This window comes from Haliotis rufescens, unplaced genomic scaffold, assembly GCF_023055435.1.
Source record: "Haliotis rufescens isolate VD_foot unplaced genomic scaffold, xgHalRufe1.0.p SCAF_11, whole genome shotgun sequence".
Lineage (NCBI taxonomy): Eukaryota > Metazoa > Mollusca > Gastropoda > Lepetellida > Haliotidae > Haliotis > Haliotis rufescens.
In genome coordinates this window covers 32902400-32915584 of record NW_025963791.1, presented here as the reverse complement: position 1 = coordinate 32915584, position 13185 = coordinate 32902400, and the positions used below count along the sequence as shown (strand labels likewise).

General features: G+C 39.2%; 1 protein-coding gene across 1 annotated transcript; it reads right to left on the bottom strand.

The window, feature by feature from the left end:
- Window positions 1-5850: 5850 nt before the first annotated feature.
- On the bottom strand, window positions 5851-7521 carry LOC125378099 (uncharacterized protein K02A2.6-like). The gene is made up of 2 exons (XM_048392954.1): window positions 6480-7521; window positions 5851-6440 (listed from the first exon to the last, which is right to left on the bottom strand). The coding sequence occupies exons 1-2, from the start codon at window positions 7519-7521 to the stop codon at window positions 5851-5853; spliced, it is 1632 nt and encodes a 543-aa protein (XP_048248911.1).
- Between the last annotated feature and the right edge of the window lie 5664 nt (window positions 7522-13185).

The following is a 13185-nucleotide window of genomic DNA, read 5'->3' as shown; positions in this document are numbered from 1 at the left end:
AGTGATATGCATAGCCTCCAGTTCAAATAAAATTAATGAATGGAAACTTCAATGAATCCTTTTTACTCATTTTTGTGTCACACATATAATCATTAGATTCATTTAAATATCATTTGCACATAGCACGGGCAAAATATATTTTTTGACAAATGAAAAAAATCCCTGATTACAGTCTGTCGTCTGCTTATTTTAATCCATAACTGGTTTACACAAGAGATATCGCTGCGTTGAAAATGCATCACACTGTTTTGAGGAGCATTGTGATGTCATTAGTTACCATGACGTCACGGTCGACTGACCCACTTAATGTCTCTGAAGCTGGTTATCTGTACCTTTTTCACACTGGAGACACTACTTATTACTGTTTACAAGCTGAAAAGGTGAACATTTTTCAGTTTACTTTCACGATGGTGGCATGTTCAAATCATAGAAGAATATTTCAACATACTTTCAAGAGCCATCTCTGAGTCAAACTGTCCATCACAGAATAAGAACATGAATACAATAACTATAGCTATTACTGCCATCAGTCCTAAAAGGGATGCATTAGATGCAGAAGTAGGTGGACATAGTGGAATCAAAGAATTCAGCATTGGGATGCGAGGCGACTGAGATTACTTCAACTGCTATTGATGTATGTGTCTGATTGTAATAAATGAATCCGAAGTTCAAGTGAATGCATCAAACAAGCACTGGAATACAGCGAAAAGGCATCAACAGTATTGTTGCAGGTAATTGGCTAAGGGAGTTCCAGATATTGTCTTTCGACAAGAGTAATTGTTCAATGACTTGTCTTTATTGCAGCAAATTTCAAAGTTTGTTGTTCAGAAACATTAGAACAATTGGAATGTTTTAAATACTGTGTAAGCCTAAATCAATGTGTCTCCTTAAAGTCTGAAATGGCACCCAGAACAGAATGGCCAGGAACCCATTGCCCCCAGGAAGAAATCTAAGCTTGGAGTGGTACATAAGTATAGTTCTGTGGTATTACAGTACTATGGACAATTCCAAAGCATCCATTTGATGCTTCCACCTGAAGCATTAGTAACCAAGGTGATGTCTGATGCAATTTCCTTATACGATTTGTACCATATATCCCAGTGTTTATTCGGGTGAACATTTGACTTGCCTCTGCATGTGTTTGTCACATCAAGCAGAGTACACCCACCTTTCGCGAACACCTTTTTACAAAACCATTTATTACAAAACAGGACATGTATGTTCTTTCTTGGTGTTTGTTGAAATTTTATCAAACTTTGTGTAAAACTATCTTTACTGTTATAATTCTTTATGATACGATACCTTTTTGCGTATGTGTGTGTGTGTGTTTGTGGTGTGTGTTTGTGGTGTGTGTGTGTGTGTGTGTGTGTGTGTGTGTGTGTGTGTGTGTGTGTGTGTGTGTGTGTGTGTGTGTGTGTGTGTGTGTGTGTGTGTGTGTGTGTGTGTGTGTGTGTGTGTGTGTGTGCGTGCGTGCGTGTTGGGTTGATAATATTCGTTGAAAGTGCATATTCCCTTCAAAGAAATGAAAGCAAACTCAAAGAATGTAACTATCTACTTTGTATACATACTAGGAGTTCAAAAGGCCTTCTTCATGTGCAGAAGCCGTTCCCGATATCAATAATCTATGCTACTGGGTATATCATGTTGATATGGACGAGGCCCCATCTTGCAAACAAGAATTAAAAGTGTTCAGCATAACTATATACTGCATATTCATTTGAAGCAAAATCTTGTTTGCGTAACTTCCTGGTACAATGGTTGTTATTGACATGCTAGTGGGTGATGTTAACATCTGGTGTTACGAACTACGTATATAGGTTTGGGGTGTCTGTAGTGTCGGGGTTTTGTTTGATAAGAATATTTGATATTGATAGGATATTAACAAAATAATATACCATTATACACCTACGTGCATATGCCATTATACTTACGTTGACTATTGACAATGTACTTTGTTAGAATACCTTAAATGTCTGAGGAAATGTATTCACTCAAAACATATGACTATGTTATGCACTGACTTTATTATAGTTGTTCCTGTTCTCACAATATGTTGTGATTATTGATTTGGATGGAAATGTTTTGGATAAAATATACATTCAGTCATGGATACACGGACAGTTGATCCACATTCTATATCAATGCAGCGCCAGGAAATCCAATCTCACTTTCAAGCCTTTGAGGTTTAAACTTTTATCGATTCGTGTTGATATGTTTCATATAAAAAGACACCTGGGTGGGATTATCTATAACCGTACATATCCAACCATGAGAAAATTAAAATTGCCGATGCTTAGACCCTTTCCTAGTAACTTGATGGTAGTTTATTGTGGGTATTTGAGCCTTGTGCATCACTACAAACATAACAATAATCCTAAAGCTGAAACGGAAGCACCTGGAAATGTGTATTCGCTGAATTTAAAAGATAACATCGACCCCATTTGGCAAGCAATACACGCGGTGGCAAGCTAACCACTAAAAACAAGTTGCATTTTATATAACATCCCATACATTAATGTACTCTGCAGTAGTGACATACCCCTAATATTCATTCAGATCATTTAGTAATTTCAGTTACTATATCGCTATAAGAATGCAGAGCGAAAAAGGTTCTTTTCAAAATTCAATTGTTGCAGTAAAAGAATAATTATGTCATAACTTGATAAAGAAGATAAATAAACTGTTTAATCGACAAGTATAAAGACAAGGCTTTCTTGTCAAACATGAGAGGGGAAACACTTTTTCTACGCAACAATACAAAACAAAATGAGTCAAGTTAAAGAAATATAGAATCAAAATTAAATACTTTAGAAACTTTAAATGAAATTCGGATAAAGTTAACAGAAATGAATATTAAACAAAATATACACGGATAATTTCATTGATTAAAAAGGTGGATAGAGCAAGGGAAAGGCAAGTCACCATTCGTATACAAGTATATTTTTCAGGGAAACCATACAATTTCCTCTGCCTAAAAGGACATAAAGGGAAATTTAGAATATTGGATCCAAACTTTACAAGAACAGAAAGTTATGAAAAGTGGGGATATACACGTATACTGCCTCAAATATACACAATAGTAGATTCGTAATCTTAGTGCAAGAGTTGTGAGTTGATGGTTAAATTTCAATTCAGAATCATACATGCATAATGATGTCAAACAATTACTTGTTTTAAACATATTCTATTCACAATACATTGTAGTAAAATGGATATGGTACCAGTTGTCCAAATTAGAACACCCTCTCCATAATATTTACAAAATCCAATTACAATATGTACAGTAGGCAGAAAGAAGGAAGGAGAAGCAGAATAGAATATTATGACGTACCTAAGTTATTACCGTTCTCGATATCTTCCACGTCACTGTATATTCAGTCACGGGGTAACGGGATTATGTTGACTCCAGACCCATCGCAAACACACAAGGAACAATTCTTCACTTCACATATACCCCATAAATTGTCAACCTCAACTTGTGATGTGATCACATGACTGACAAACTTCCCCGCCTCCGTCAGTTGGATCAGCTTGTTTCGGCGCCCGTCTGCAAGCGAGATATCTCCTGTACTGGTAGTTGTGATGCCAGAAGGCCAGGACAGAGACCTGTCTCGTACAGGAGCGTACTCCCGCAGGATATTCCCCTCTGACGTTACGCAGGTCAAAGACTTCTTCCAGTCTGACACTAGAATCCTGTCCTTGCCCTTCATACTAAGACAGAAAGGGAGAATAAAACAGGTCTTGCTTGCCATGTGTTGTGATTGATCTCAACACTTTTCCTGACATATTCAGGATATCAACCCAGGTCCGACAGCCCGCTATCAGTTGTGATGGATCTCAAACCACGAAGATGGAGTATCTTCAGGTGAGCATCACCAGGTCAGGATATACTTCTACTGTTACAATCTGCCGGGCGTCTGGAACCTCAGCCATCACCTGGTTCTTATTCAACTGTGTTATACACCTTGGTTCGTTATTCAAGGGAGGTTTGCTGTGGCACGACTGGTTATTCCTTGTATAAAAAGACTTCAGGCACTTGTTCTTCAAATCCGTAACAGCTGTTTTTGGTATAGCATCTATGACAAAAACAATGACATCAGATAGACCTGCCTCCTTGACGTCAAGCTTTACCCTGCCATCAACGACGTCACACAACATGGAGGACACGGCCATTTTGACGTCTTGGTATGCACGTTATATATAGGTGGTGTCAGCGATAATGGTTATCAACTTCAAAGGTAAAGCCGAGCCAATAGCGTGTTGTCTTGGGTTTTCCAGATAACACCTTCCTGAAAAATATGTAAAACTTTGTTATAATTCACGTAACATTAAAAACATAACCATCATAAATCTGATAGTTGATGGAAGTATATGAATACGAAAGATATAACAGTGTAACGTCAGTCACGCATGACGTAGTCTTGATTAGGATACCCATATTACTATGTGTGTTGTGTTTCACACCTCTATGCTCAGGTTCAACAGGAGTGGGTAGACGAAATTAAATCATAAATAAACCTAACTCCGATTTATTGAATACAACTGATAAAACATGCGCAAAATAGATTCACAATTTGAAGTCTTAGTCTCAAGAGTTTATATACTGAACATTTTCCAACAACGTATACATGTACCTTTACGAACTCACAAAGCCGTTATTATCGTACACATGCGTTGGTGTAGTGGTTGAGTTTCTCCCCGATATGTCCATTATGACGACTTCCAACATGTCTATTTAGTAATTTTTCCAACAACCGCGATAAATACGTGATAAATAATTGGCCCATCGTTAATTAAGTAACGAACACATCGTATGTCAGTGCTGAGAAGTGATCAACAATGTTATGATCACCTTAACAAATACCACCTCAACAAAGTGATTTAAAAATATTATGAATAGCAAATTGGTCGCAAAGCTACATAAGCTGTGTATATCAGAAGACACTATCTCCGATCGTGTACTGACTTCCGGCACGTCATGTGTACAGAACGATGTGTCTGTTGAGGAGGGGCTTGGTGAGGATTATATCAAAATAACAGGTATAACAGACACGGATCTGACAGTGTAGCTGAATACCGGAAATACTCTGACAACATTTCAACATCCAACATTGTCATTTTAACCGTTCTAGTGCACCCATGACCTATGACATTGGTATCCATAAATTATATCTTCTTTTTCATCCGTCAACCTGTTTAAAATGCCTATTAAACAGTTGTGTGAATTGATTTCGCCTGGCAAAAAAGTAACATATGCCAATATGGACGAACGCTATCTTTTCTAGAAACTGTCCATCAACCATCCCACCTCAAACAAAATTGATTGTTCCGAACATGTACATGTATGTTCCATACATGGTCTGCCAATTACTGTAAGTTGCTGTGTCAACTTTATAAGTGAATAAACAAGAAGAGTGAACTTCTTTGAAAACCTTCTTTACTTCGGTTCATGTATATACAAGAGCGCGGCTTCCGGTGGTTGGCCATGTGCTGTGTAAGGGAGGTAACCCCAGCTGTAGTTGTATGGCGCTTACCGCTAGTTAAGATATAAATCTACATCCTTTCTCCTTTAAGAGAAATACTAACCAAAAGGTTGTTTTTTTGTTTTGTTTTTTTTCTTAAATGAAACATCACAGCAGTCTATGTGACACTGCCAAAGATTAATACAAGAGTGTTGATGAAAAGTCCAATGGAGGTATGACTTCCTCCTGAAAATAATAAAGTTAGTGTCTCTGAAATTTGTTGTCAACTCTTTGTTGACAGAATTAAATAATACAGTTGAAGTCCACTGGTCATAATGAAATGTCTTTAAATCTTTAAAAGGCATTTATCATTTAATACAGTTCAGTGTCAATCAAGGTATTTGTGATTTGGTTTCACAGTTCTGCCACTCCTGGTAACTGTCATGTTAGGTTGTGTGTTGTTTTCTTGCACCACCATCGGTCTTGTGTCTTCACTTCTCTTTGTTGTGATTTCTTGTCTCATGTTAGTCTTTGTAACTTGTGTTTCAGTGTCTTTAGTGTGGAGTGTATATTCCTCTGGTGGGGGTGTTAGCTTCACTGGTGTTTTCTCATGTGTGAATGAGAGTTGTCTTCTGTTCCTTCTTAGGTCTTTACCTTCCGAAGATATGATGTAGGATCTGGGTGACTGTCTGACTAGTCCTAGTCTATCAAATCCATTATTTGTTAGAATTCTCACTTTGTCACCAGGTTCAAGTCTAGGCAGCAGTTTTGCTGTCTTGTCGAAATACTGTTTTTGTTGCCCTCTCAGTTCTACAAGGCGTTTGTAGATACTTGATGGTTTTCGAATAACTGGTGAAAGTAGCTTGGACGACATGGGAGTTTCAGTTTTGGTTCTGCGTGACATGAGTCGTTGGGCAGGCGATCCCAGGACTTGATCGCGGGGTGTATTTCTCTGGTTGAGTATGGCAAGGTATGGGTCACTGCCATCTCTACTTGATTTTTCCAAAATTCTTTTGGCAGACTGTACTGCCTTTTCAGCAAGTCCATTGCTCTGTGGATAACCTGGACTGCTCGTTTTGTGTGTGAATCCCCATGTTTTAGCAAATAATGCAAACTCCCGTGATGAGAATTGGGGCCCGTTGTCAGTTAGAAGAGTGTCTGGCACACCAAACCTAGCAAAGTGCCCTTTTAGCTTTCTTATTACAGCTGCAGAGGTAGTTGTGTTCAGAGTGTTCATTTCTATCCAACCAGAGTATGAATCAACGAGCACAAGGTATTCGGTTGAGTTCCAAGTAAATAGATCTGATGCAAGTATTTGCCAGGGCCTGGTAGGAATCTCATGACATTTGAGAGGTTCCTTCCGCTGTTGAGATTTGCAGCTGTTGCACACTGCACATTCAGCTACCCACTGTTCAATGTCAGAGTTCATGTTACACCAATACAGGAAATCTCTTGCTCTTCCTTTACACCGTTCGGCATTGAGGTGTCCTTGATGAATATGTTTCATGTAGTCATGCCGCAGTGATGTAGGGACAATGACTTTGTCTCCTTTAAAGAGGATGTTGTCGCATTCTGTGATTTCATCTCTGAACGAGAAATATTTCCATGCCTCTGGGTGTACATCTCGTTTGTACTGTGGCCAGCCATGTTTGACATATTGGCGAATTAACACAAGTTCCGGATCACGACCAGTTTCAGCCTTGAGTTGCTCACTTCTGGCATCTGTCATGGGTAAAACTGTCATTACCTCAAATTCCTCATAGTCAGGTATATTTGAATTATCTTTCAAGAAGGCTCTCGACAGTGTGTCTGCAACATGAAGTTCTTCGCCCTTCTTATAGACTAACTTCAGGTCGTACTGTTGCAAACGCAGAAGCATTCTTTGCAAACGCGCCGGTGCAGCAAAGAAAGCTTTCTTGTATATGCTGATCAAAGGCTGGTGATCAGTCTCTACTGTGACTTCTTTTCCAAGGATATAATCATGAAACTTCTCACAGGCAAACACAATTGCCAGGAGTTCTTTTTCGATCTGGGCGTAGTTTACTTGTGTTTTGGTCATAGCTCGTGAGGCATAAGCAATTGGACGACCGCTTTGGAGTACAGCCGCACCCAGTCCATTCTTCGAGGCATCACATGTTAGTGTGATGGGTTTGTTAACATCATAGTACTGTAGTGTGTTGGGCTCACAAATGTCTCTCTTGATACAATCCAGGGCCTGTTGGTGAGTTTGATTCCAGTGACACTAAATGTCGCTCTGTAGCAGTTCTCTCAAGGGTGCTGCTTTCTCACTGAGATGAGGAATAAACTTGGCAAGGTACGTGACCATACCTAGAAATCGTCGGAGTGATGGAACGACATCTGGAGTTGGCATTTCGAAGATTGCCGTGACCTTCGCAGGGTCTGGTTTGACACCTTGGTCAGTTAACAAATGTCCAACATAACTGACCTCTTTCACTTTGAAGTGAAATTTGTCCTTGTTGAGTTTCAGCCCTATTTCCTCAGCTCTGTCCAGCACTTTTACTGCATTTTTGTCATGCTGGTCTTCGTTTTCCCCCCATATTATGATATCGTCCATGATACTCTCACATGGCAGACCACTGAAAAGCATGTCCATGTTCCTCTGGAATACCTCACTTGCTGAGGTGATACCAAACGGCATGCGCAAGTAACGGTATCTACCGAATGGCGTGTTAAAGGTGGTAAGCAGTGAAGTCTCATGTGTCAAAGGTATCTGCCAGAACCCTTTTGAAGCGTCCATTTTGGTGAATATCTTTGCTGCTGGCATTCTGGACATTATTTCCTCAATTGTTTTCATTGGGTAATGTTGCCTCTTCAATGCACGGTTGAGATCTTTGGGGTCAATACATATCCGTACACTGTCCGAACCCTTTTTCTTTGCCACTACCATTGCTGACACCCAATCAGTTGGTTCGTTTATTGGAGTTATCACTCCTTCTTCAATCATTTTGTTCAATTCTGCTCTTATCTTTTCTCTCATGGGTGCAGGAACTCTACGTGGAGGTCTGACTACCGGAGATACATCAGGATCAAGTTGCGCATCATACGACACAGGCAAGTTTCCAAGTTTACCATCAAACAACTTGGGGTATTTGTCCATAACGTCCTGTTTGGACATTCTTTTTTCAGTTTTCACATCATGGATGTCAAGTTTCACCATGCCCAAGGCAATGCTGTCTTGTATGCCAAGGATGGGTTTCACTGGGCTGTCAATAATGTGGAATACTAGCTTGTGTAGTTTGCTCTTGAAGCCAATATTCATTTTGCATGTACCCAAAGTCATCATAGTGTCACCACTGTAAGCTACAAGTTTGACTGCTCCTGATCTGGAAATCATCTCTTTGTCTCTCACTTGTTTGAACAAAGAGAGAGGCATCACATTGCATTTAGCACCAGTGTCAACTTTAAAGCGTGCTGCTTTGTCATTGATTGTGATTGTTGTATGTGCTTCTGACGGAATGTTGTCTATACCATCTATCTCTATAGTGTCAATAAACAAGCATTCACTCTCATCTTGTTCATACCAGTCATCTTGAGATTCACAATTGCTTACTGGCTGCAGATCATGAATGCTTCGTGATCCTTGATACTTTGGTGGCCTAGTTCTTGCATGAAATCTACCCCTGCCTCTGGGACTTGATTTCCATTTCGAATTTCCACTGGCACTGTGACTGTATGTCTCTTGGCCAGAGGGACTGGACTGACAAACTGACTGGAAGTGGTTTAAATTGTGGCATCTGTGACACCTTTTCCCAAAGGCCTGGCACCGTCCTTGTGAGTGTTTCCACCCACAGCGTCTGCAGTCTCTCATATTAGTATTTCCTTGAATCGGGTGTGATTTAAAACTTGGTTTCTTTTGACTTACAAAGTCAACTTCTGTTAGTTTCTGTGTAACTTCTTGAACCCCTTTTTCTGATAGTTCATTGACATTACATAAGGTCACAGCTTTAGTTAATGTCAGGTCTGTCTCCTTTAATAACATTTTTCTCAAATGATCTGATGCTATTCCACATACGATTCTGTCTCTCAGCATTTCATCTTTTAGAACTCCATAATTACACGTATTTGCTTTGGTGCGTAAGTCTGTGTAAAATGTTTGAAAACTTTCACCTTTCACTTGTGAGCGTGTGTTGAACTTGAATCTTTCGATTGTCGTGTTTGTCTGTGGAAAACAAAATTCCCCAAATTTTCTTTTCAGGCATTTATATGATTCTTTAGATTCACCTTCACTGTAAACAAATGTTTTTTCTTTCTCAATTGCTTGTCTTCCGGCAATGTTCAGAAACACGTATGAACGAGCCTTGTCATTCTTGTCAGCGTGCGCCGCTTCCACGAATATGGAAAATTCGAGTTCGAATTGCCGCCAGTTGTCTGCGATGTCTCCTTCGAAGGATAATGGTGTAGGTTTGTTAAATGCGTCAGCCATCCCGCTTCTGACACCATGTAAGTTGCTGTGTCAACTTTATAAGCGAATAAACAAGAAGAGTGAACTTCTTTGAAAACCTTCTTTACTTGGGTTCATGTATATACAAGAGCGCGGCTTCCGGTGGTTGGCCATGTGCTGTGTAAGGGAGGTAACCCCAGCTGTAGTTGTATGGCGATTACCGCTAGTTAAGATATAAATCTACAATTACCACTAGACTGTCCAATCGACCTTTGCAATTGGGGCTATTAAAATTGTACATTATTTAAGAAATATTGTTTATCGTACAATAAAATACTGCAGGAAAGAATAAACCATGAGGGGCGCAGCAGAGTCATTTATTCCTTAAATGAGATATTAATTGATGGAACCATTTCTCAAATGTCATTATATGTGTCTGAAATATAGGGTACACAATATTACAACATTAAAATTCAGAACATCTATGTAAAGAGACTTCTTTGTATTGATATATTTGCCCCTAATAAGGCAGTACTAGGACAAACTGGACGTGATTGTATGCAGCGTTTAGTCAATAGAGCGTTGTAATTGTAATAGATAGTGGAGGATGGATTGTAATCGGTTCCGCATCAATTTTACTTCATGCTCAAACGTTCAGACAATAATGGCCAACAAACTTGGGTATCAGAGTTTAAGGATTTACTATTTGTATGATTGTATTTACCTTGGATATAGATTTCAGGTTATATTGGTAATGAGAATGTTTGTGTGTGGAATTTAAAGCAAAGACAGGATAATATGTTTACGCAGTCTTGTCATGATTCAAAATCAACATCTTAATTTCTATCCAGGTGTGCTATTTAAAATCACATTTACACCCAGGAATGTACATATCACATCTGTAGGTTTAGAATGTCGTTGCACAATCTAAACATACATGTATATTTGTTTAGAAGAGGCTCTGTTGTTCAATTAGCTGATTGTGTAGTGCGACAGCTGACAAGGAACACACTGTTTGTAGTGAAATTGAGCAAAAGAACCATTTACTATTTAGATCATTACAGATGTAAACAGGATATTGTTATCAATTTACAGCCAAAGCAACTTTGCACGATTTTAAAAGATGAAAATATATACATTTAACATTCACAAGAAGTTAGTCTATGAATGCTTCATTCACTATTCACAAAGAATGTGTAGAGTGCTTGTCTCAATCCCTGATAACGCTGGACTGAGCTGACACGGAAGTGATTTATCTGTCACGTGATATTGTTTCCTCGCCTACATAGATGCAGTAGAACAGGTATTACCTGTATGATATTTACGACACAAAGTGCCCAATGACCCCGTCTTTGCCCAATGCATGCTGATTGGATATAAATAAGCCTGATGTCAAGGGTTATGAATGTGCGGTGGTATATAGCGTGTAAATAATAGTGAATATTTGTATTTTCAAGTGACCTGACATAGTTGATATTTCAAAGAGATGAGAAATGAGGCAGATGTAAAATCGTTCAGCCATAGAGTGTTAATTCACTGGAGTGAGGGGCGGTCGGGTAGCCTAGTAGTCTAGTGGATATTGCTGGAATATAAGTGGCGTAAAACCACACTCACTCACTCACTCACTCACTCACTCACTCACTCATATTTTAAGAGAAATACGGTATTTCATCACTTAATACATGCAAACCTCTATGTTAACACATTGGTCAGCGCACTTGTTATTAGTATACATAATACATATCTGCCGGTTGGTGTGTCTATTGTCCGCCTGTCGTCAACTTAATTAACATGGTACACGGATACACGGTAATGAGATACCAGTGATATGATGAGGCACTCATTAATATTCCAACTACATATCATAGCGTTTAGGTGCCTCAATGTGTTTACACCTTACATATGTTATGGTTTCTAAACATTATAGAAATTGAAACCAAAAACAAACGTCTGACAGATCACAAAATACGAAATACATCAAACCCGCCAAAAAATCGACTCTTGACATATCTGCCCTTTCGTACTCAAACAGACGAGGCAATCTTACATGTAACTGTGCCATTGATCGAGACGGGGTGATTGCTCTGTCTAAGTTATTCTTCCAGGTTGGTCAAGTTATTTCTGGTATGGATCCTTGATACAACAGGATATTGATCATGTATGAAGACAGTGATGTGTAATTTATGTTTCATATTCGCATGGTTATCGCATTTTTTTAATAGTGTTTGTATGTTTCAGATAAAATCTCTCTTTTTGGTGTTGATTTGGACTTGTTACACAGCGGGTGATGGTACGTTGGTCACTTTATATCTTTACCTAACACATTGAGGCTGTAATGTGGCTAATAATTATCTTTTTTAATATTTTCACTGATATAATAGATATAAATAATAATGTCCAATGCACTGCCATCATTTGACTTGTCCCATATGTTCTCGTGTATTTCAAGTGAACAGCTGACGTGCCTTTACATGTGTTTGTGATGGGTGCCACCGGTGGGGCAGGATACGCTCACCTTTTCGCGAGCACCTGGTGTCATCACTATTTGATAGTGATTACTAAACACATGCTCATCATATAGTCGGAATTGTAAATGACTAGATTTCTTATGAATATGGAAACGGTTTTCTCACTTTAGTAAAATTGATATGTACTGTGAAGTTAGTAGGTCAAGAAAACATGAGACAAGGAAGGATGTCAGAACATTTACGAAAACAACATAAAACATCTTTCGTTCATCAGTTGCGTTGGGTGTGTCATGTGTTCGTGTCAGCATGTTTCAGTCACCTGGAGTCATGGGATGTCCATACATAAACTGACGGGCAAAAGAAACTATACCAAAGTATTTTTTATTTAAAAAATATCACATCAGCACTGAACTGGAGTTTTCATTGTCAAACAAAATCGCATGAACGCAGCTTCATCATTACTGAGTTTTAAAAATCATGCTTCTTCACGAATATGGACTTTATCGAACTTTTTTCATTCAAAATGGGATGCATGTGCATCACGACAAAATGGCTCGGAACGGTATAAAACCCGCCAATCTGTATGTTTTACACCACAATCGTACCGACCACAACAGCTGACATGCCGAGACTGACCGCACAAGAGCGAGAGAGAGCAATTGGGATGTTGCAGTTGGGAGCACGCCATGCCCACGTTGCTCGCATCTTCAACTGCACCAGAACAACGATAACGAGGCTGCAGACACGACTCACACAAACAGGTAGTACAGATGACAGGCCAAGAAGTGGAAGACCCAGGGTCACAACCGCCAATGAAGATCGGTACCTCCGCATCTTACATCTACGCAATCGT